The sequence below is a fragment of the Physella acuta genome, unplaced genomic scaffold (assembly GCF_028476545.2).
Source record: "Physella acuta isolate Inbredline_101_S28 unplaced genomic scaffold, ASM2847654v3 ptg001452l, whole genome shotgun sequence".
NCBI classification, from domain to species: Eukaryota; Metazoa; Mollusca; class Gastropoda; family Physidae; genus Physella; species Physella acuta.
Genome location: NW_026732967.1, coordinates 185,672 through 207,655, shown reverse-complemented (window position 1 = coordinate 207,655; position 21,984 = coordinate 185,672). Strand labels below are relative to the sequence as shown.

The following is a 21,984-nucleotide window of genomic DNA, read 5'->3' as shown; positions in this document are numbered from 1 at the left end:
GGTATTACAATATTTCCATGAGGATATTAAAAGTGGTAAACCCGCCAGGGTAAGACCTTTATTTCAATGACTAGCTACAATATCAATTGAGTCATATGAGACATATTATTATAAAAGATTACATATAATCAAAAACCACCTTTAATTAAGGTTCACCTGAAAATAAACAAAATATTCAACAGGATTGGAATTTTGAAAAAATCAACATCATACCACTCATTTCCATGTTAAAACACAACACTTGTGCATGGTCTCAATGAACCACAAAACATGTCACATGATCAATGTGTGCAACAAGATTTTACATCCTTGACAAACAATCAGCCACCACATTATCACCACCCTTAATGTGTGAAATTTCCAGATTAAAATTTTGGAAATATAAACACCATCTCAATATTCTTTGATTTGTCTGTCCTAACTTAGAGGTAAATTTCAGGGGATCATGGTCAGAAAACACTCTGACTGGATTGGTTGAAGAAGAGACATAGACTTCAAAATGTTGTAATGATAAAACCAAAGCTAAAGCTTCTTTTTCAATAGTAGAATAATTCTTTTGGTTCTCATTTAACTTCCTGGAAAAAACGGCAATGGGATGGTCAATTCCCATGTTGTCTTCTTGAAATAGGACTGAGCCAATGGCTAAGTTGCTAGCATCAATGGCAAGTTTAAAGGGCTTGCTAAAATTTGGGGCAGCCATAACAGGAGCATTTGATAAAAATGACTTAATGGTTAAAAAAGCTTCTTGACATTTATCTGACCATTCAAATTCAACACCCTTTTTCAATAATGCAGTAAGAGGTTCAGCAATAGCTGAAAAGTTTTGACAGAACCGCCTATAGTAACCAGCCATCCCAAGGAACTTTTTGATCTCTTTACAATTTTTGGGAGGTGGCAACTTTACAATAGCATCTACTTTAGCTTCAATGGGCCGAACTTGGTTCGTTCCCACTTGGTAACCCAAATAGGTAATTGAAGCTTTACAGAAATCACTTTTATGTAAGTTTACAGTAAAATTAACTTCAGACAATTTTCTAAAAAGGTTAGTCAATTGAACAATATGTTCTTCAAAAGTATTAGAAAATACAACTATGTCATCTATGTAGGCCTCACATTGGTCTATGTCAGCAATGACAGAGTTAATGACTCTCTGGAAAGTTTGACCAGCATTTCGCATACCAAAGGGCATACGTTTGTATCTATAAAAACCATTAGGGGTTACAAAAGCAGATATTTCTTTTGCACGGTCAGATAATGGGATTTGCCAGTATCCTGAAAGTAAATCAATTTTGGAAATTATCTTAGCCTGACCAACTTTATCAATAACGTCTTCTATCCGAGGTAAAGGATAGGAATCAGCTTTGGTGAGCGCATTCACCTTCCTAAAGTCGGTCACAAACCTGAAAGATCCACCGTCTTTCGGTACTAGGAGACATGGGGAACTCCAGCTGCTGAAACTGGGCTCATTGATATCATTCTTAAGCATATAATCAATTTCATCTTTTATCAAAGCAGCTTTTTCCGGGTTAACTCTATAGGGGTGTTGTTTAATGGGTTTTGCGTCACCTACGACTACATCATGAGGTGGAACCTTCGCTTCTTTGGGGACATCCCCAAAGATAGAGGGAAATGTCTCAAATAACTGAGACAACCTATGGCTTTCCTCTGTGGACAAATGCATAAGGTGGGCATTCAAATTATCTAAAAAGGAAGAATTTACCAATTTTGGGGGTTTCAATTTATCATGTATCACATCATCAGTAACATTTGAACATACAGGTAAAGTAATTTTAGCTGTGGAATGAAAATTGTTACAATTATCATAATACTTTTTCAGTTAGTTAACATGATACACTGTCTGTTTCTTTCTTCTGTCGGGTGTATTGACAACATAGTTCAAATCACTTAATTTTGAATGCACAGTAAAGGGTCCACAATATCTCAAGGATAACGCATTGTTCAGATTAGGTACTAGCACAAGAACTTTGTCGCCTGGATTGAATGTTCGTTTACGAGAACTCTTATCATACAGTCCTTTCATTCTCACTTGGGCCTTTCTTAAGTTCTTGTGAGCCATTTCGCACACGGCTTTCAGTCGAACGTGAAAATCGTCGAAGTTTTCCACTAGATGATCACTAGTACCTGTCCAACGTTCGTGTATCAGCTTCAGGGGGCCACGGACAGAATGTCCAAACACAAGTTGAAAAGGCGAGTAGCCTAAAGAGTCCTGGACACAGTCCCTCGCGGCGAAAATAATCCAAGGAACAGACTCATCCCATTGGGTGTTACTATTAGCGAATGTCCTTAGCATGGTTTTGAGGGTTTGGTGGAACCTCTCAAGTACGCCTTGAGACTGAGGGTGGTAGGCTGAGCTGGTGATGTGGGTAACGCCTAGCTTGGCTAGTGCTTCCTGAAAATGGTGACTGGTGAAGTTGCTGCCTTGATCTGTTTGCACGATTCTAGGTAATCCAAAGGTAGTGAAGAACCGGGTCATGGCTCTGACTACAGTCTTTGCCTTAATGTTCCGTAAGGGAATCGCCTCGGGAAAACGGGTACTTGAACACATAAAGGTAAGTAGGTACTCGTTGCCCGCCTTGGTTTTAGGCAAGGGACCTACACAGTCCATGACAATTTTAGAAAAAGGTTCTTCTAATACAGGAATCGGACTCAAAGGGGCCTTAGGAATTGTCTGGTTTGGCTTTCCGGCCAACTGACAGTTCGTGCAACTTCTACAGTAACGCGACACATCTTTTCTCATTTTGGGCCAAAAGAACAGTTCTTTGATCTTCGCCGTCGTTTTAGAGACTCCTGGGTGCGCTGACATTGGGTGGTCATGTGCCAGCTTAAGTATTTCATGCCGATAAGGTGGAGGGACCCACAGCTGGTTTTTACCCAACCATGGTTCGGCTGGTGAGGCAGTCACTGGTATAGCGCGACGAAAGAAGAGGCCGTTCTCGGAGAAATATTCTCCATCGTCAGATGAGAGAGATTTTTCGACCGTTGCTTTGAGTTCCGCGTCGACTTGTTGAGCTTTAATGATGTCTTCCTGAGATATCCTCAGGGGTAAGCCCAAGCTTGTGTTTTCTGGAAGCATAGACTCCAGTTTGGGAGTCGAATTTCTTGACGATGATGGCGGGTGTGGTTCAGACGTTGTGTCAGCCAATTGTTTGGTCTGGCTTCTTGTCACCGCACATGCAGGATACAGTTCATTATCATTATCTGGAACTGTTGACAAAGGGTCTGAAACCGTACAGGGGTATACTTTGCTTCCCGCAAGGTCATTCCCTAGAAGTAGGTGTACTCCTGGGACAGGAATACTATCTATCACACCTAAAATGACCTCACCTTCGACGAGATGATGTTTCAGGGCAAACTTGTGTAGAGGGACGACAGTAGATTTTGTCCCCACTCCCTGGATAATGGAAATCCTTCCGGTGTTCGTCTCAGGTGTAATGTCCGTTGAACTTTTCAAAAGAAGTGATTGTGACGCTCCTGTGTCTCTTAGGACGGTGATATTCTTCTGAGACAACGGATCACTTGGTTTGCTAATGATGGCTTCGGCAATAAAAGATGAAAAGTCAACTTTTCTCGATCCCTCGAGATCGGTAGACTCGGAAGAAACTGGATGGTGGCGAGAACAGTCAAAATGTGACTGCACATAATGTGTGGAGACTTGACTACCTTCTTGCGGACACTTAGGGTTAGAGTCCTTTTGAATTCTAGAGTTCATAGTTGAACTGGCTGCTTGAGGGGATAAAGTATAGTGCGCGGAAGTACGCACCACCTCTCTGTTATATTGACGACGTTTGTAACAGTCCTTGACAAGATGACCAGGCCTTTTGCAGAACTGGCATACTGCTCGACGATTGAGAGCTGATCTTGGTTTCTCTCTGGACTGTGATGCCTTCAAATGTTGGCCAACAGGAGGATTGCTGCCAAAAAGGGGAAGCACGGGGTTGAGGCGGTTTCCTGACACTGGTGGTTTCTTATGCACCAACATATATGTGTCAGCCGACTCAGCAGCCTTCTGGATGTCAGTTATCTTGTTATCCAGTATGTGTAGTCGTATCTCTTCAGGCAGGGACGATAGGAATTCTTCCCTTAGGATAAGTGACCTGAGTTTCTCAAACTCAGAAACTTCCTCAGAGTGTAGCCACCTTGAGAATATTTTCTCCTTTTCAAAGAGAAATTCCACATATGATTGTGTGGGTAACTTGCGGAGTGTTCGGAATTTTGTCCGATAGGCCTCGGGCGTCAGTGCGTAGGCCTTTAAAATGGCAGTCTTGACCAAACTATAGTTATTTTGAACGTCGTGAGAGAGTGCCTGGTATGTTTTTGCGGCTTTCCCAGTAAGGACAGAGCTCAATAAAGCAGTAATGGAAGTTTCGGGCCATTCACATGTCTTCGCTAAACTCTCAAACGAGTTAAAGAAAACGACCAAATCTGTTTCATCAAATTTAGGAACTAATTTTCCAAATTTGGCAATCACTTGCCCTACCGACAACTTTTTTGGATCTACCAGGGAAGTGACATCACTAACTTGACCAAATTCTGATTCCAACCTCCTCCTATCTAAAGCAATTTTAAACTCTAACTCCTGTTCTTTTAATGCCTTCTCTAAAGCAACTTTCTCCTCGCGGAGTAACACACCAGCCAACAAACTTTCGTCAAATACCCCTTCATTAATGAAATGAACAACAATTTTATCTCTCAACACCTCTGACTTCTGCGTAACAGAATAATCCAATTTCAATTCCTTAACTACACTAACCAAAACTTTTCTACTCAACTTCTCGACCTCTTCAAAAGTAGGATTAGCCAAAAAAGACTCCATAACACTAACTTGAAAATCACAACAAGCCTAGATCCTTTAAATTAATACACCGTGTTGGGCCGTGTACTCGACCTCTAAATGTAGGACGACACGTCTGCTTATTTGACCTAGATACCTCTAGCCTGAGTGCGCGTTGTAAGAACACGTCGCTACTGGATATAAAAACAACTAAATCCAACTAACCTTAGTATTTAACTGATATAACCAACAACTGGAACGACAGATTAAATCCCGGACGAGCCCCCACTTTGTAACGTTTACCTATCTATCAGCCAAATAGAAGGAGAACGTCCCCGGATTCTTTTTTTGGGGTCATATGCAAATGCCTAACGGCCTAAGTGGATGAACTTTAACACAAACGACACACTAGGGCTCGAAAACAATGTCTAGGGAAGCTAGTGATACTATTGTAATTAACACTCATCCAATCTACATATAACCTTTAATCAGCGAACTCAGTAGTGGTAGAACACAAGGTTGAACTATATAATATATTTAATGTGTAAAATCTCAAAAACCCAACTTACAAAATGCAGGAAAAACACTATCACAGATTTCTACACTGTCTAATAATATTCAGCCACAGGCCACACAACACTACTGTAGCTTCAGGAATTACTTAGCGACAAGTAATATTAAACTAGAAGACTAAATCAACTTAAGAAAGCAAGGCACACACAGGTCTTAAGTACTCTCACGTTCAAATGGTCAGACTCTATAGCCGGACAATATGGAAGGCAGCCTGATCAAGGTAAAACTGCCTCGTAGACTACCAGGTCAAGAAAAACTGCCACGTGTTGTGAGTGTGCAGTGCAATTAAAGACTTCTGTGACAGGGGAGATTATCCTCAACTCATGTAGCCATTGGTTGGGATAATCATCTGATCAGAATCATTCAATCAGATTTGAATGGAAAATTTCTATGTCTCAAACACCTTAATTAGTCAGTGGAAAAACCCCAGGTATTACACAATCATTCCATATAAGGAATTATACAATGTCAAAATAAAAATGACTCGACCTAAGTAGGTCACAAAATCAAAATTGGAAAATATTCACTTAACGCTCGTCAACACAAACGTAGTAAAGAGTCGATAGAGCCACCTAGGCGAACGTCTGCCGCCCAATAGCGGTCACGTGGGTTATGGAATTTTTACTTCTGGTGGTGACCGTTTTGGAGAATTTTTAAAAAAAATTAGTGCATGTAATATTCGATTTATTTTTACACAGACTGTTAAATCTAATATTGATGTACTTTCGGTTTCCGATCTACATCGTAGTTGCTAATATTTAAAAAGATCTACGAATGTTTGTCGGCACCACTTTTTGAGCTTCGGTCTTCATTATCCAAAGCAATTTATAGCGTTTCTCTGGCATATTTAGCACTGCCAACTATAGTTTGTTTACATTATGTGAAAACACCGCAATTTTTCACGAGGTAAACATTTTAAAAACGAATTCCTATAAAGTCACTTGGGCAGACAAGAAAAATGTCCGAAACTAAGCGTCCGGTTTAGGACGCCATGTTGTTGTTACAGAGGCGTAGCGACCCTTCCCGGCGCCCGGGGACAAACTTTTCGATTTGCACTCCCCCCTCGAGATTTTGATTTGCACCCCCCTCAAACTTTCAATTTATTTTTCCAACCCATTTTGGCGCCCCTAAGCTCGGCGCCGGGGACATGTGGCCCCCCCCCCCCCTCGCTACGCTACTGTGTTGTTAGCAACCAGACACGAGTTCAAGTTAGTGATCCTTGCTATAATAAGTATGCATCAAATACTCTCACCAATACCAATCTGAAGGGTAGATCGATGTGTTTCGCGGGCTTTTATAGCCTTGTAAGATACCTATCATCACATGGCCAGGTAAAAGATCACTAATGATTCTCAATTAGCCTAATTACGCAGGAAATCAAGGCCAAATTGTGAGCCCATTTGAAATAATATACAACCCTTTTAGCGTCTATTGCGCATACTTCCGTACAGCATCCATCACAATAGCGATGACGTCACAATTAAAAATTACGTGCTTTCAGTGACCTTTTTTGGGCGCCGATTTCTTAAAATGGTTATAAAATAATTACAATATTTTTTCACTAAACGATCAGTCTAATAATAGCCTACCGTACAGTGCCATTTGGACACCTAACAGACCATTATTTAAAGTTTTTAAACAACTCAAACTATACCCATGTTTACGTTTGACCTACATTGTCGGAAGCAAATTTTAATTTTTTTTTCTGGCAAAAATAGCTTTGTCATCTTCAGATAGCTTAAAATACGCAAAAAAAACGCCATTTTTCGCGTGATAATTATTTTTAATGTTAATGTTAAGGTGGTCTCTCGAACAAAGCTGAAAAAATTGCCCAATCGTAGGCCAAGGTGTGGTAGCCATGTTCTGGTTAGCAACCAAGGACGCTTTCGAGTTAGTGAGCCTCGCTACATTTATGTAGGCCCCTACCTGACCTGTTTTAAACAATTGAATTAAAACTTTTCAGTAGGCCTAATAAATGAAGACTAGATCTAGCAATGTTTCCAACAGATGCAACCATATTTATTTACTTTAGAAATAGAAGCCATCTTGTTAATTTTTTTTTTTGTAAACTTATAGCGCAAGATTCAGGGGAAGCCACTCTATTTTACAAATGGCTCGCAAACAATGCTATTTATAGGCTATTTATTTATGGCCTATATTGATATATTTATTATTTAGCCATTGATTTAGGTTTATCATTCATCTATATTATTTGACACATATATCACAATATAGGGCCTACTTCTATTAAAGCACTTTACCATGAGGTAAATTTTTCGTACATTACTAGCCGCAGGCTATTTTACGTACCTAAAACGATAGATTTCCCAAAATGGATAGGCCTTTGACTTTCTTGTATATTAAGTATAGAATCGAGAGAAAGTATTGTAATCATGCAAAAAAAGAAATCGAGATTTTTGCAAATCTCGACGTTTTACACCTCCCTGAGTCGAAAAACATAGTCTGTGTGTGTGTGTGTCTGTAAACACGGTAGTTACAGCTAGGTTGATGAAATTTAATATTATATAAGTATAATCTCAAATTAGTAGTTCTGTTTCAACTTCTCAGCAATTACCGGTAACCGGATGTGGAACTTATTCTACTAAATCTACTTTCAATTTTTCCTTTCAGTTTTTCAAAAGCCTATAACTTGAGTGCTGATTCAGATAAACGAAATTTCACATATAGTACCTAAGTGAAAGATCTACTTTTCTGCCTTATTTCAAATTTTGAGTAATTTCCATTGACCGGAAGTAATAATTTACCCTATTTCTGATTTCTCACAAAACGCATGTGAATTTATAAAGTACTAATAATATTGTGCACCATTATATACATATTGTTTGGAGTTCACTTGGTGCGCAATTCCTTTTTTACGAGATTCTATTTTAAAAAGTTTAAGTAATTAAAAGTTAAAATTATTGTCTATATCCCAAGTTGACATCCCCTGTAGTTTTATATAAGAATATTCAAGAAAGTTTAGGGGAGATCACTCCCAGTTTTTTACTTTTACACTATGTGGTGACTATTTGAAGAACTCTGGCACTCTTTTTGAAATGAGTGTTAATACTAGATTATAATAGTTAGTTCTAAACAGCGCTATCTAAAAATGATTAGGCACTGCCTGATTATTATTATATATATATTATAGCCTAGTAGGCACAGAATGGATAAAAATGTTAGTTTTTGTTATAAATATATAAGAAAAAAAAGCACTGTTTTCAAAATCTACCCAGTCACGTTTTTTAGCTGTTGAAACACTGGTTAAAAATTAAAATTTTTTTAGAATAATTAACTATTAACGCTTATTTCAAACTTGAAACCATTTTAGAGTACTATGATGAAGAGATGATTTATCAAGGTCGGTTGAGGATAATTACTGCATCTCACCATCTACAGGTACTTCTGGCTAATCAAATATCTGAGTCTAGTCATTAATGCTCTCTTCTCTTATCATGTTATCTACCTACTACCTCTGTCTTATCAAATATCTTAGTTCAATATGTGATACTCTCTGCTCTTATCATCTTATCTACCTACTACCTCTGTCTTATCAAATATCTTAGTTCAATATGTGAAACTCTCTGCTCTTATAATCTTATCTACATACTACCTCTGTCTTATCAAATATCTTAGTTCAATATGTGATACTCTCTGCTCTTATCATCTTATCTACCTACTACCTCTGGCTTATCAAATATCTTAGTTCAATATGTGATACTCTCTGCTCTTATCTCTACCTACAACCACTGGCTTAACACATTTCTTAGTTCAACATGTGATCTGTTCTTATCATCATACCTATCTAGTTTATCAAATATCTTAGTTTAATATGATTTTATCATCGGCCCTAAATTTGATCTATCAATATGTTTCTTGTTGGCAATTTTAATCTTTAGATGTGTAAAAGTAATTCTTTACAAATTAAATCATATTTAGTATTCTGTTTCCTATCTGTACAACTGTATCATAAAAATTGTAAACATAACTTGTTTAAATAACTTATTCATTGAATATCTTTTCTTGTGATGTGTGTCCAATACAACTTTAGACCCTGTAATAAATTATATTGTTATTCTTGAGTTAACCATATTGTACACCAAGTAAAATAATTAATAATGAAATATTTTAGCTGCACAGTTTACTTGGAACAGAGAAAAAAGTCATGTGTTTGCTGCTTATATGGAAAAAGGGGTGATAAATGAAGAGGAAGAAACGGAGGATAGTTCTGTACATGAGGACAGCCTTCAGGATACAAGTTTACAACTGTCAGAGGTGGATCAAGGTGAGCACTTAGTTTACACCTGGATCAAGGTGAGCACTTAGTTTACAACTGGATCAAGGTGAGCAATTAGTTTACACCTGGATCAAGGTGAGCACTTAGTTTACAACTGGATCAAGATGAGCACTTAGTTTACACCTGGATCAAGGTGAGCACTTAGTTTACACCTATCACTACTATGAGTGTAAACTCTTTAGATACATAATGTATATGAAACATGACAAATGCTGCTCAGTGCTGGAGTTGATACCAAGTAATTTGTGCCTTGATGTTACCAGCCAGGTTAAACAGCTGTCTGGAGGAGGCCAGAAGCATTATAGGAGATTCCATACCTGAATCTGTCGTCAGAGATGTTGTAGTCAAAAATAATTTCAACCTCGAGGCCTCCATTAATGAACTTTTGACACAGCAGGGTACGTTGCATTCTTCTTTTTTGTTAAATTCAAACAAAATCTTAACCCTTTACAGGCCTATCCGCCCTCGGTTGCTGAGAATTTTTATGTATGGTACAGTCCAGTGCACCTGTGGTCTCCCTACTGTGTATAGTACGTTTATTAATACGTAACAGCAGAAGTCTCATTAGCAACAAGATGTTAAAGAAACCAGCCGAAGCAGGAAATAGTTTTGTTTACGTTGTTTTCCCGTTCTATCACAAGTGGTTCATTTTCTAAGTTTTTTCTAAATTTGATTTTTTCTCACGATTATGGGCAATATAATTGTTTAGTTAAATTAAATCTAATTAAAATACTTCTGCTGTCGAATCAGGCTTTATTAATGATGTAACTATTGCTACAGAAAGTAGCTCCTGTTGAATTTTTTAGCATTTAAAATAAATTTTTTATAGTAATGATATTAGAAGTAGTGTTTAAGTTTTTCTGGGATTAGTGTTACTTTTAATAATTAGTATTATTGATTTATTAATAAACTACTAAACTATTTAACCTTATGCATAATAAACTTGGACCAGTTTTTTGGATAATGCTTTTTATTTAATGTTTTTAACTGAGGTGGTTTTTTTTTTTAATTTAAAAAAAAAGGTTGAAAATTGCGTCATCTTTTTTTTTTGGCCATAGTGGAAATAGAATAGTTTTGATGTCACCATATTTTTAAAATGGAAAATTGTTACAAAGTTGATTATTTAGCAATTGAATGATGTTTACCAAATTTGCTTATTATCTTTCCAAAGATGCACCAAAGTCGCAACGAGAGCCCAGACAAAGGAAAACACGTTCCCAAGGTAATGGACAAGACACGTTTACCTTATTCATTATTAAATTTGTATAACATTTTCTCTTAATCTCAACAAGCTTAGTTTTATATCTAAAGTTTGATGATTGAGCTTTTTTGTCTAATGTGTTGCCATTTTTTTTTCTTCTTTCCATTCCACCTGGCCACTCCACACCTGTACCTGGCCACTCCACACCTGTACCTGGCCACTCCACACCTGTACCTGGCCACTCCACACCTGTACCTGGACACTGCATAATGCTGCTGGCTGTTGTAAGGTAAGATGTTGTAGATCTAGACAGATTCTTTTTTGAAATTGAAGCCGATGACAAGCATATTTTTACAAAAAACAAATTGGCAACCCAAGAGTTGAATACACATTTAAAACCAAATGATAAAATGGCAGCTACGATAAGGAAAGATTTTAATTTAACAAATGTGGATAAACTTGCCAGAAAAGATGTTTCTAATTTTTCTGGTAATTTGTATAATGGGCGAGTAAATCTCTCAACTTCACCACAAAGTGTAATATCATTGTCTGATTTAGTAAAACAGTCTCGCCCCACTGAATCATCAAATATAAATTCTCAAAGTAACCAGATAAAATTGTCATCGGTTGGGCCATCATTGTCTGATTTAGTAAAACAGTCTCGCCCCACTGAATCATCAAATATAAATTCCCAGAATAGCCAGATAAAATTGTCATCAGTTGGGCCATCATTGTCCGATTTGGTAAAACAGTCTCGCCCCACTGAATCATCAAATATAAATTCTCAAAGTAGCCAGATAAAATTGTCATCAGTTGGGCCATCATTGTCTGATTTGGCAAAACAGTCTCGCCCCACTGAATCATCCAATATAAATTCTCAAAATAGCCAGATAAAAATGCCACCACTCAAACCATCCTCCTCTGAGGTTGGTATACCATTCAGATCACTCAAATCTTGCAAGGAAAATACTGATGATAAGGACAAACTTGCTGAAGCTTTAGAAAATCTAGAGCTGAGTCATAAAGAAAAAAACATGCTCAGCAAACCTGCTGGAAAAAGCCTTTCTCTCTCCTCCTGTCTGAAGGCGAAGAGGGTGGAGGAACTACCAGACAAACATCTTGCCTTGAAAGCTAATCAAAAGCCTCAACACAAAGTCCCATCCGTTGACGCTGCTGCTTGTCCTAATGAGGAACCGCTCCGGCTTAAAGCAGCTGACCCATCACTGTCTGATCTCCTGTCACCAGCCTCCTACCCAGGGCTAGTTCTGTGTAACCTGTTGCGCAGAAGGAAAGCCTGTGATGAGTACTCAGCCCCAGGTAGATGTGCCAAGTACCCCAAGTTTACCTGCAGGTTTCAGCTGGCCAACAAACCCCTTTACGTGGAAGAGGTGTACAAGGTCATTCACCCCTTTGATTTTACCAGCCCTTCCCCTGATGATATTGTCAAACAGAAACAGAAACTGGCCTTCACTCGGTCGGATAAGGAATTTGTTGTTTAACGCATTAGGTCAGACAAAATTTGTTGTTTAATGCATTAGGTCAGACAAAATTTGTTGTTTAATGCATTAGGTCAGACAAAATTTGTTGTTTAATGCATTAGGTCAGACAAAATTTGTTGTTTAATGCATTAGGTCAGACAAAATTTGTTGTTTAATGCATTAGGTCAGACAAAATTTGTTGTTTAAAGCATTAGGTCAGATAAGGAATTTGTTGTTTAAAGCATTAGGTCAGATAAGGAATTTGTTGTTTAAAGCATTAGGTCAGATAAGGAATTTGTTGTTTAATGCATGAGGTCAGACAAAATTTTTTGTTTAATGCATTAGGTCAGACAAAATTTGTTGTTTAATGCATTAGGTCAGACAAAATTTGTTGTTTAACGCATTAGGTCAGACAAAATTTGTTGTTTAAAGCATTAGGTCAGATAAGGAATTTGTTGTTTAAAGCATTAGGTCAGATAAGGAATTTGTTATTTAATGCATTAGGTCAGACAAAATTTGTTGTTTAATGCATTAGGTCAGACAAAATTTGTTGTTTAAAGCATTAGGTCAGATAAGGAATTTGTTGTTTAAAGCATTAGGTCAGATAAGGAATTTGTTGTTTAATGCATTAGGTCAGACAAAATTTGTTGTTTAATGCATTAGGTCTGACAAAATTTGTTGTTTAATGCATTAGGTCAGACAAAATTTGTTGTTTAAAGCATTAGGTCAGATAAGGAATTTGTTGTTTAAAGCATTAGGTCAGATAAGGAATTTGTTGTTTAATGCATTAGGTCAGACAAAATTTGTTGTTTAATGCATTAGGTCAGACAAAATTTGTTGTTTAAAGCATTAGGTCAGATAAGGAATTTGTTGTTTAAAGCATTAGGTCAGATAAAGAATTTGTTGTTTAATGCATTAGGTCAGACAAAATTTGTTGTTTAATGCATTAGGTCAGACAAAATTTGTTGTTTAAAGCATTAGGTCAGATAAGGAATTTGTTGTTTAAAGCATTAGGTCAGACAAAATTTGTTGTTTAATGCATTAGGTCAGACAAACTTTTGTTGTTTAATGCATTAGGTCAGACAAAATTTGTTGTTTAAAGCATTAGGTCAGATAAGGAATTTGTTGTTTAAAGCATTAGGTCAGATAAGGAATTTGTTGTTTAAAGCATTAGGTCAGATAAGGAATTTGTTGTTTAATGCATTAGGTCAGACAAAATTTGTTGTTTAATGCATTAGGTCAGACAAAATTTGTTGTTTAATGCATTAGGTCAGATAAGGAATTTGTTGTTTAAAGCATTAGGTCAGATAAGGAATTTGTTGTTTAAAGCATTAGGTCAGATAAGGAATTTGTTATTTAATGCATTAGGTCAGACAAAATTTGTTGTTTAATGCATTAGGTCAGACAAAATTTGTTGTTTAATGCATTAGGTCAGACAAAATTTGTTGTTTAATGCATTAGGTCAGACAAAATTTGTTGTTTAATGCATTAGGTCAGACAAAATTTGTTGTTTAATGCATTAGGTCAGACAAACTTTTGTTGTTTAATGCATTAGGTCAGACAAAATTTGTTGTTTAAAGCATTAGGTCAGATAAGGAATTTGTTGTTTAAAGCATTAGGTCAGATAAGGAATTTGTTGTTTAAAGCATTAGGTCAGATAAGGAATTTGTTGTTTAATGCATTAGGTCAGACAAAATTTGTTGTTTAATGCATTAGGTCAGACAAAATTTGTTGTTTAATGCATTAGGTCAGATAAGGAATTTGTTGTTTAAAGCATTAGGTCAGATAAGGAATTTGTTGTTTAAAGCATTAGGTCAGATAAGGAATTTGTTATTTAATGCATTAGGTCAGACAAAATTTGTTGTTTAATGCATTAGGTCAGACAAAATTTGTTGTTTAATGCATTAGGTCAGACAAAATTTGTTGTTTAATGCATTAGGTCAGACAAAATTTGTTGTTTAATGCATTAGGTCAGACAAAATTTGTTGTTGACACTTGATATTCAAACCTTAGATTGACCAAATGACTTGTATAAAAGGAATGTGCTATTTGAATCCAGTTGTAGTCAAAACATCAAGTCTAAACCATAAACTTGTATATTTTTGTGCTGCAGACAATACCTAATGTGAAAGTCATCACATGAGAATTTTATAATTCCAGCCAACCTAGTATAACAAACAGCTTATAATCAAATTTACAGTTCTGATATATCAAAAGTGTCTGGTTCTTCTGTGAATCTGTGAGCTAACTTCATGTTTTTTATCTATAGTTCTAGAACAGTTTAGTCTTTGTAGTTCACACATCTCCTGTTGGCCACTTCAAGTTCAATGTGTGACCTGATGGCCAGTTGTTTGATGGCCACTTGATGTGAGACCTGATGGCCAGTTGTTTGATGGCCACATGAAGCTTGATGTGAGACCCAATGAAAGAAGGCCAGAGAAACTTACTCAGACAGTGAGTCTTGTATCACTGAGGCCCCTGGGTTAACATCTTCCCAGTGTTTGACTTGAGAGGACACAAAACTCACTCGCTGCTCAATTTAAACCTTCATTCAAGTGTTTGACTTGAGAGGACATATCTCAGTGAGTGGAACACAGAACTCACTCGCTGCTCAATTTAAACCTTCATTCAAGTGTTTGACTTGAGAGGACATATCTCAGTGAGTGGAACACAGAACTCACTCGCTGCTCAATTTAAACCTTCATTCAAGTGTTTGACTTGAGAGGACATATCTCAGTGAGTGGAACACAGAACTCACTCGCTGCTCAACTTAAACCTTCATTCAATCAAAAAAAGTGTACCCTTGACAAGTTAAGAGTTTTAATAGTTTCTCAAAAATTCATGACTACTTAAAATGGAGTTTATGAACTATCTGAACTAAAAATGTAAATATTTTTTATCACCTAGATTTTATTACTGAGAATGGATGATAAGTTGAATGAACTTTTGTTTTTACTTTTCTCAATTTCAATAAATTTTTAAGGCTTGTCTCCCTGGTTTTTCATATGTATATATGGTTTATATTTTATTTTTTACTGTGCCTGCATCCATTTTTTTTTTCACTTTTTAAAAATGTAATTGGTGATAATTTTTTTCTCTATCATCATTGGCAACTATTAAACATTTGAAAATAAAAAGAAGTACTTTTACAAGTCTTGACTTTGTTTTGTTCCTACTCCATTTCCATCTGATGATCTGAATGTTTTACTGTCCTATTGATGCTTGTTGACTGGTTTTACTGTCCTATTGTTGACTGGTTTTATTGTCCTATTGTTGACTGGTTTTATTGTCCTATTGTTGACTGGTTTTACTGTCCTATTGATGACTGGTTTTACTGTCCTATTGTTGACTGGTTTTACTGTCCTATTGTTGACTGGTTTTATTGTCCTATTGTTGACTGGTTTTATTGTCCTATTGTTGAGTGGTTTTACTGTCCTATTGTTGACTGGTTGACTGGTTTTACTGTCCTCTTGTTGACTGGTTTTACTGTCCTATTGTTGACTGGTTTTACTGTCCTATTGATGACTGGTTTTACTGTCCTCTTGTTGACTGGTTTTACTGTCCTATTGTTGACTGGTTTTACCATCCTGCCACAGTTTCAGACCACCAAGACTCCACATTGTCTGCTGCAGTGCCGACCGTCAAAACAGTAGCTCCCCCTGTCACCCCAGCAGTGGTCAAGCCGTCTGAATCCTCCACTAAAGTCACCGTGGGGTTTTTGCAGACAGACACCCACCAGGGGACGCCACCAGGATCTCCTGCTGCCAGTAAAAAACCTGGGCTCAAACTTAAAGTCAGGAAAGATGCATCCCCAGCACCCCCCACAGGATCATCCCCAGCACCCCCCACAGGATCCAGTAAAGCTTCAGTGAGATCAGAGGAATCTGAAGACAGCCTGTCTGGAGCTGGTCAAGGCACTCTCAACTCTAACTTAAGGAATGCTGTAGAGTTCATGGGGCTGGAAGGGGATCAAGAGACTATTCAGACTTCAGTTGATTCCATGAAACCTGTTCCAGCCACACCCAAATCTAAGTGAGTTGTCTCAGTCACACCTACAGCTTTTTAATCACACAAACAGTTGTTTCAGTTACACCTACAGCTGTTTCAGTCACACCCACTGCTGTTTCAGTCACACCAACAGCTGTTTCAGTCACACAAGCAGTTGTTTCAGTCACACCTACAGCTTTCTTTTTAATCGCACCAACAGCTTTTTCAGTCACACCCACAGCTGTTTCAGTCACACCCACAGCTGTTTCAGTCACACCTACAGCTTTTTCAATAACACCAACAGCTGTTTCAGTCATACCAAAATGTACATCTGTGACAATGCTCTAGAAAGTCTAGTTAACTCTGCCACCACTTCCTCTCCTAATCTAGACTATGCTATCTCACCTGTTTGCTCTAGCTATGCTTTTAACTCTTAGTTCTCTACTCTAGATGTCTCCTTAGCCTTTATCATTTTGCTACATTGTATTACCTCTGCTATAAAAATTGTGTTGTGATTGCCTTTGTGATTCAGATAAATGGAATAGTTTAGCTAATAAAATATGTTAGTTTAACAGACACTCACCAAACTTATCAGACCGTCTATACATTGTTAAGCTGGACACATGTCAAACTGGTAATGTTGTTCTATTTACCCCATAAAACCTACGTAATCCTGAATCAGGACAACAGCTGTGGACTATAAACCATATCAATTGCCACGTTACTTCTTTAAATATTATTAAAGTGAAGCTAATCCCTAATACATGCCAGCCATTCGGTGTGCACCTAATCCTACATGTCCATAATAAAAAAATCTAATTATATTTTATTATTACATATAGGAAACATTATTATTGATATTAAAAGAGAGTTACCCTAATACAGATAAGAAAAATAAGTTTCAGAGAAACACAATTCTGCAAACAATACAATGTGAACCAACTACATTTTCAATGCTGTAGTGTAATCAGCAGTAGAAAATGTTCCAAACTACTTACTGTCTGTTCTATATAAGGTTCCATGGGTTTGCTATTGTGTAAGGTTTGATGTTTGAAACTGTTATGCAGCTGATGTTGTTTTGTTCTAGCAATCCTTATTTTGTTTTACCTTAAACACAAAACTTTTATAAATAAAAATATTAAATAGGATACTTGTAAATGTTGAGTTACATACAGAGATCTATATACTACTTTTGGCATAAATATATATTTGATTATATAATGTTTTTATACTCTTTGTTATTCGTATATTTGTAGCTACAGTGTATTATTGAATTAGAAAACAATACATTTTTGTATATCATTTTGATGGTTAACATGTGTAAAGGATTGACCTTAAACACATACCTTGATACTTGATCAGTGATTGATTACAATTTCTAAAGTAGCTTGAACTTCTTTTTTTTTCTAGATCCAAAAATAGCAAAGTTGATATTCAGGCAGAATATGTGAAGCGTCATGGCAATAAAGATCTTCTAAACCTGGTGGTCATAGGTCAGTGAACCTTTTGTACACAGTGGTCATAGGTCAGTGAACACTTTGTACACAGTGGTCATAGGTCAGTGAACACTTTGTACACAGTGGTCATAGGTCAGTGAACACTTTGTACACAGTGGTCATAGGTCAGTGAACACTTTGTACACAATGGTCATAGGTCAGTGAACACTTTGTACACAGTGGTCATAGGTCAGTGAACACTTTGTACACAGTGGTCATAGGTCAGTGAACACTTTGTACACAGTGGTCATAGGTTAGTGACCACTTTGTACACAATGGTCATAGGTCAGTGAACACTTTGTACACAGTGGTCATAGGTCAGTGAACACTTTGTACACAGTGGTCATAGGTCAGTGAACCTTTTGTACACAGTGGTCATAGGTCAGTGAACACTTTGTACACAGTGGTCATAGGTCAGTGAACACTTTGTACACAGTGGTCATAGGTCAGTGAACACTTTGTACACAGTGGTCATAGGTCAGTGAACACTTTGTACACAGTTGTCATAGGTCAGTGAACACTTTGTACACAATGGTCATAGGTCAGTGAACACTTTGTACACAGTGGTCATAGGTCAGTGAACACTTTGTGCACAGTGGTCATAGGTTAGTGAACACTTTGTACACAGTGGTCATAGGTCAGTGAACACTTTGTACACAGTGGTCATAGGTCAGTGAACCTTTTGTACACAGTGGTCATAGGTCAGTGAACACTTTGTACACAGTGAACACTTTGTACACAGTGGTCATAGGTCAGTGAACACTTTGTACACAGTGGTCATAGGTCAGTGAACACTTTGTACACAATGGTCATAGGTCAGTGAACACTTTGTACACAGTGGTCATAGGTCAGTGAACACTTTGTGCACAGTGGTCATAGGTCAGTGAACACTTTGTACACAGTGGTCATAGGTCAGTGAACCTTTTGTAAACAGTGGACATAGGTCAGTGAACACTTTGTACACAGTGGTCATAGGTCAGTGAACACTTTGTACACAGTGGTCATAGGTCAGTGAACACTTTGTACACAGTGGTCATATGTCAGTGAACCTTTTGTACACAGTGGTCATAGCTCAGTGAACACTTTGTACACAGTGGTCATAGGTCAGTGAACACTTTGTACACAATGGTCATAGGTCAGTGAACCTTTTGTACACAGTGGTCATAGGTCAGTGAACACTTTGTACACAGTGGTCATAGGTCAGTGAACACTTTGTACACAGTGGTCATAGGTCAGTGAACCTTTTGTACACAGTGGTCATAGGTCAGTGAACCTTTTGTACACAATGGTCATAGGTCAGTGAACATTTTGTACACAATGGTCACAGGTCAGTGAACACTTTGTACACAATGGTCACAGGTCAGTGAACACTTTGTACACAATGGTCATAGGTCAGTGAACACTTTGTACACAGTGGTCATAGGTCAGTGAACATTTTGTACACAATGGTCATAGGTCAGTGAACACTTTGTACACAGTGGTCATAGGCCAGTGAACATTTTGTACACAGTGGTCATAGGTCAGTGAACACTTTGTACTGTAACGTTAACCTATCTATCAGCCAAATAGAAGGAGAACGTCCCCGGATTCTTTTTTTGGGGTCATATGCAAATGCCTAACGGCCTAAGTGGATGAACTTTAACACAAACGACACACTAGGGCTCGAAAACAATGTCTAGGGAAGCTAGTGATATTATTGTAATTAACACTCATCCAATCTACATATAACCTTTAATCAGCGAACTCAGTAGTGGTAGAACACAAGGTTGAACTATATAATATATTTAATGTGTAAAATATCAAAAACCCAACTTACAAAATGCAGGAAAAAACACTATCACAGATTTCTACACGGTCTAATAATAGCCACAGGCCACACAACACTGCTGTAGCTTCAGAAATTACTTAGCGACAAGTAATATTAAACTAGAAGACTAAATCAACTCAAGAAAGCAAGGCACACACAGGTCTTAAGTACTCTCACGTTCAAATGGTCAGAGTCTATAGCCGGACAATATGGACGGCAGCCTGATAAAGGTAAAACTGCCTCGTAGACTACCAGGTCAAGATAAACTGCCTCGTGTTGCGAGTGTGCAGAGCAATTAAAGACTTCTGTGACAGGGGAGATCATCCTCAACTCATGTAGCCATTGGTTAGGATAATCATCTGATCAGAATCATTCAATCAGACTTTAATGGAAAATTTCTGTCTCAAACACCTTATTTAGTCAGTGGAAAAACCCCAGGTGTTACACAATCATTCCATATAAGGAATTATACAACGTCAAAATAAAAATGACTCGACCTAAGTAGGTCACATCCCCTCCCTTTTTGGAAGTGACAGATAGGTTCCATAAAAACATACATAAGGAACCAATCTGGCAATGAAATAACAAAAATGTTTTACAAATGTAGGCAATCAAAATCATAATACCAGATGAAAATATCCCTGAACATAAAAGGGAAGTAACTCCAACTTTTACAATTGGTGAAAGGGGAGTAACCCTTCAAAAAGTAATTATACATCAAAATCCCTCAGAAAAGGGTATTACAATTTTTCCAATTGGATATTAAAAGTGGTAAACCCGCCAGGGTAAGACCTTTATTTCAATGACTAGCTACAATATCAATTGAGTCAGATGAGACATATTATTATAAAAGATTACATATAATCAAAAACCACCTTTAATTAAGGTTCACCTGAAAATAAACAAAATATTCAACAGGATTGGAATTTTGAAAAAAAAATCATAACTCACACCACTCACTTTCATATGAGTGACACTCAAACAAAACCTGTTTATGGTCCTAATGAACCACAAAGCATGTCACATGATCAATGTGTACAATCAGATTTTACATCCTTGACAAACAATCAGCCACAACATTATCACTACCCTTAATGTGTGAAATTTCCAGATTAAAATTTTGGAAATATAAACACCATCTCAATATTCTTTGATTTGTCTGTCCTAACTTAGAGGTAAATTTCAGGGGATCATGGTCAGAAAACACTCTGACTGGATTGGTTGAAGAAGAGACATAAACTTCAAAATGTTGTAATGATAAAACCAAAGCTAAAGCTTCTTTTTCAATAGTAGAATAATTCTTTTGGTTCTCATTTAACTTCCTGGAAAAAAAGGCAATGGGATGGTCAATTCCCCTGTTGTCTTCTTGAAATAGGACTGAGCCAATGGCCAAGTTGCTAGCATCAATGGCAAGTTTAAAGGGCTTGCTAAAATTTGGGGCAGCCATAACAGGAGCATTTGATAAAAATGACTTAATGGTTAAAAAGGCTTCTTGACATTTATCTGACCATTCAAATTCAACACCCTTTTTCAATAATGCAGTAAGAGGTTCAGCAATAGCTGAAAAGTTTTGACAGAACCGCCTATAGTAACCAGCCATCCCAAGGAACTTTTTGATTTCTTTACAATTTTTGGGAGGTGGCAACCTTACAATAGCATCTACTTTAGCTTCAATGGGCCGAACTTGGTTCGTTCCCACTTGATAACCCAAATAGGTAATTGAAGCTTTACAGAAATCACTTTTATGCAGGTTTACAGTAAAATTAACTTCAGACAATTTTCTAAAAAGGTTAGTCAATTGCACAATATGTTCTTCAAAAGTATTAGAAAATACAACTATATCATCTATGTAGGCCTCACATTGGTCTATGTCAGCAATGACAGAGTTAATGACTCTCTGGAAAGTTTGACCAGCATTTCGCATACCAAAGGGCATACGTTTGTATCTATAAAAACCATTAGGGGTTACAAAAGCAGATATCTCTTTTGCACGGTCAGATAATGGGATTTGCCAGTATCCTGAAAGTAAATCAATTTTGGAAATTATCTTAGCCTGACCAACTTTATCAATAACGTCTTCTATCCGAGGTAAAGGATAGGAATCAGCTTTGGTGAGCGCATTTACCTTCCTAAAATCGGCCACAAACCTGAAAGATCCACCGTCTTTCGGGACTAGGAGACATGGGGAACTCCAGCTGCTGAAACTGGGCTCAATGATATCATTCTTAAGCATATAATCAATTTCATCTTTTATCAAAGCAGCTTTTTCCGGGTTAACTCTATAGGGGTGTTGTTTAATGGGCTTTGCGTCACCTACGTCTACATCATGAGGTGGAACTTTCGCTTCTTTGGG

At 37.3% G+C, this 21,984-nt stretch overlaps 1 protein-coding gene across 1 annotated transcript in view; it reads left to right on the top strand.

Annotated features, from left to right (window-relative positions):
• LOC131927981 (HBS1-like protein) overlaps positions 1-21,984 on the top strand; it is a 39,009-nt gene that overhangs the window by 5,801 nt on the left and 11,224 nt on the right. Inside the window, 7 exon segments of the mRNA XM_059283860.1 lie at positions 8,697-8,720; positions 8,723-8,764; positions 9,498-9,650; positions 9,926-10,060; positions 10,834-10,884; positions 15,938-16,373; positions 17,739-17,821. Of these exon segments, the coding sequence (XP_059139843.1) occupies positions 8,697-8,720; positions 8,723-8,764; positions 9,498-9,650; positions 9,926-10,060; positions 10,834-10,884; positions 15,938-16,373; positions 17,739-17,821 (924 nt within the window).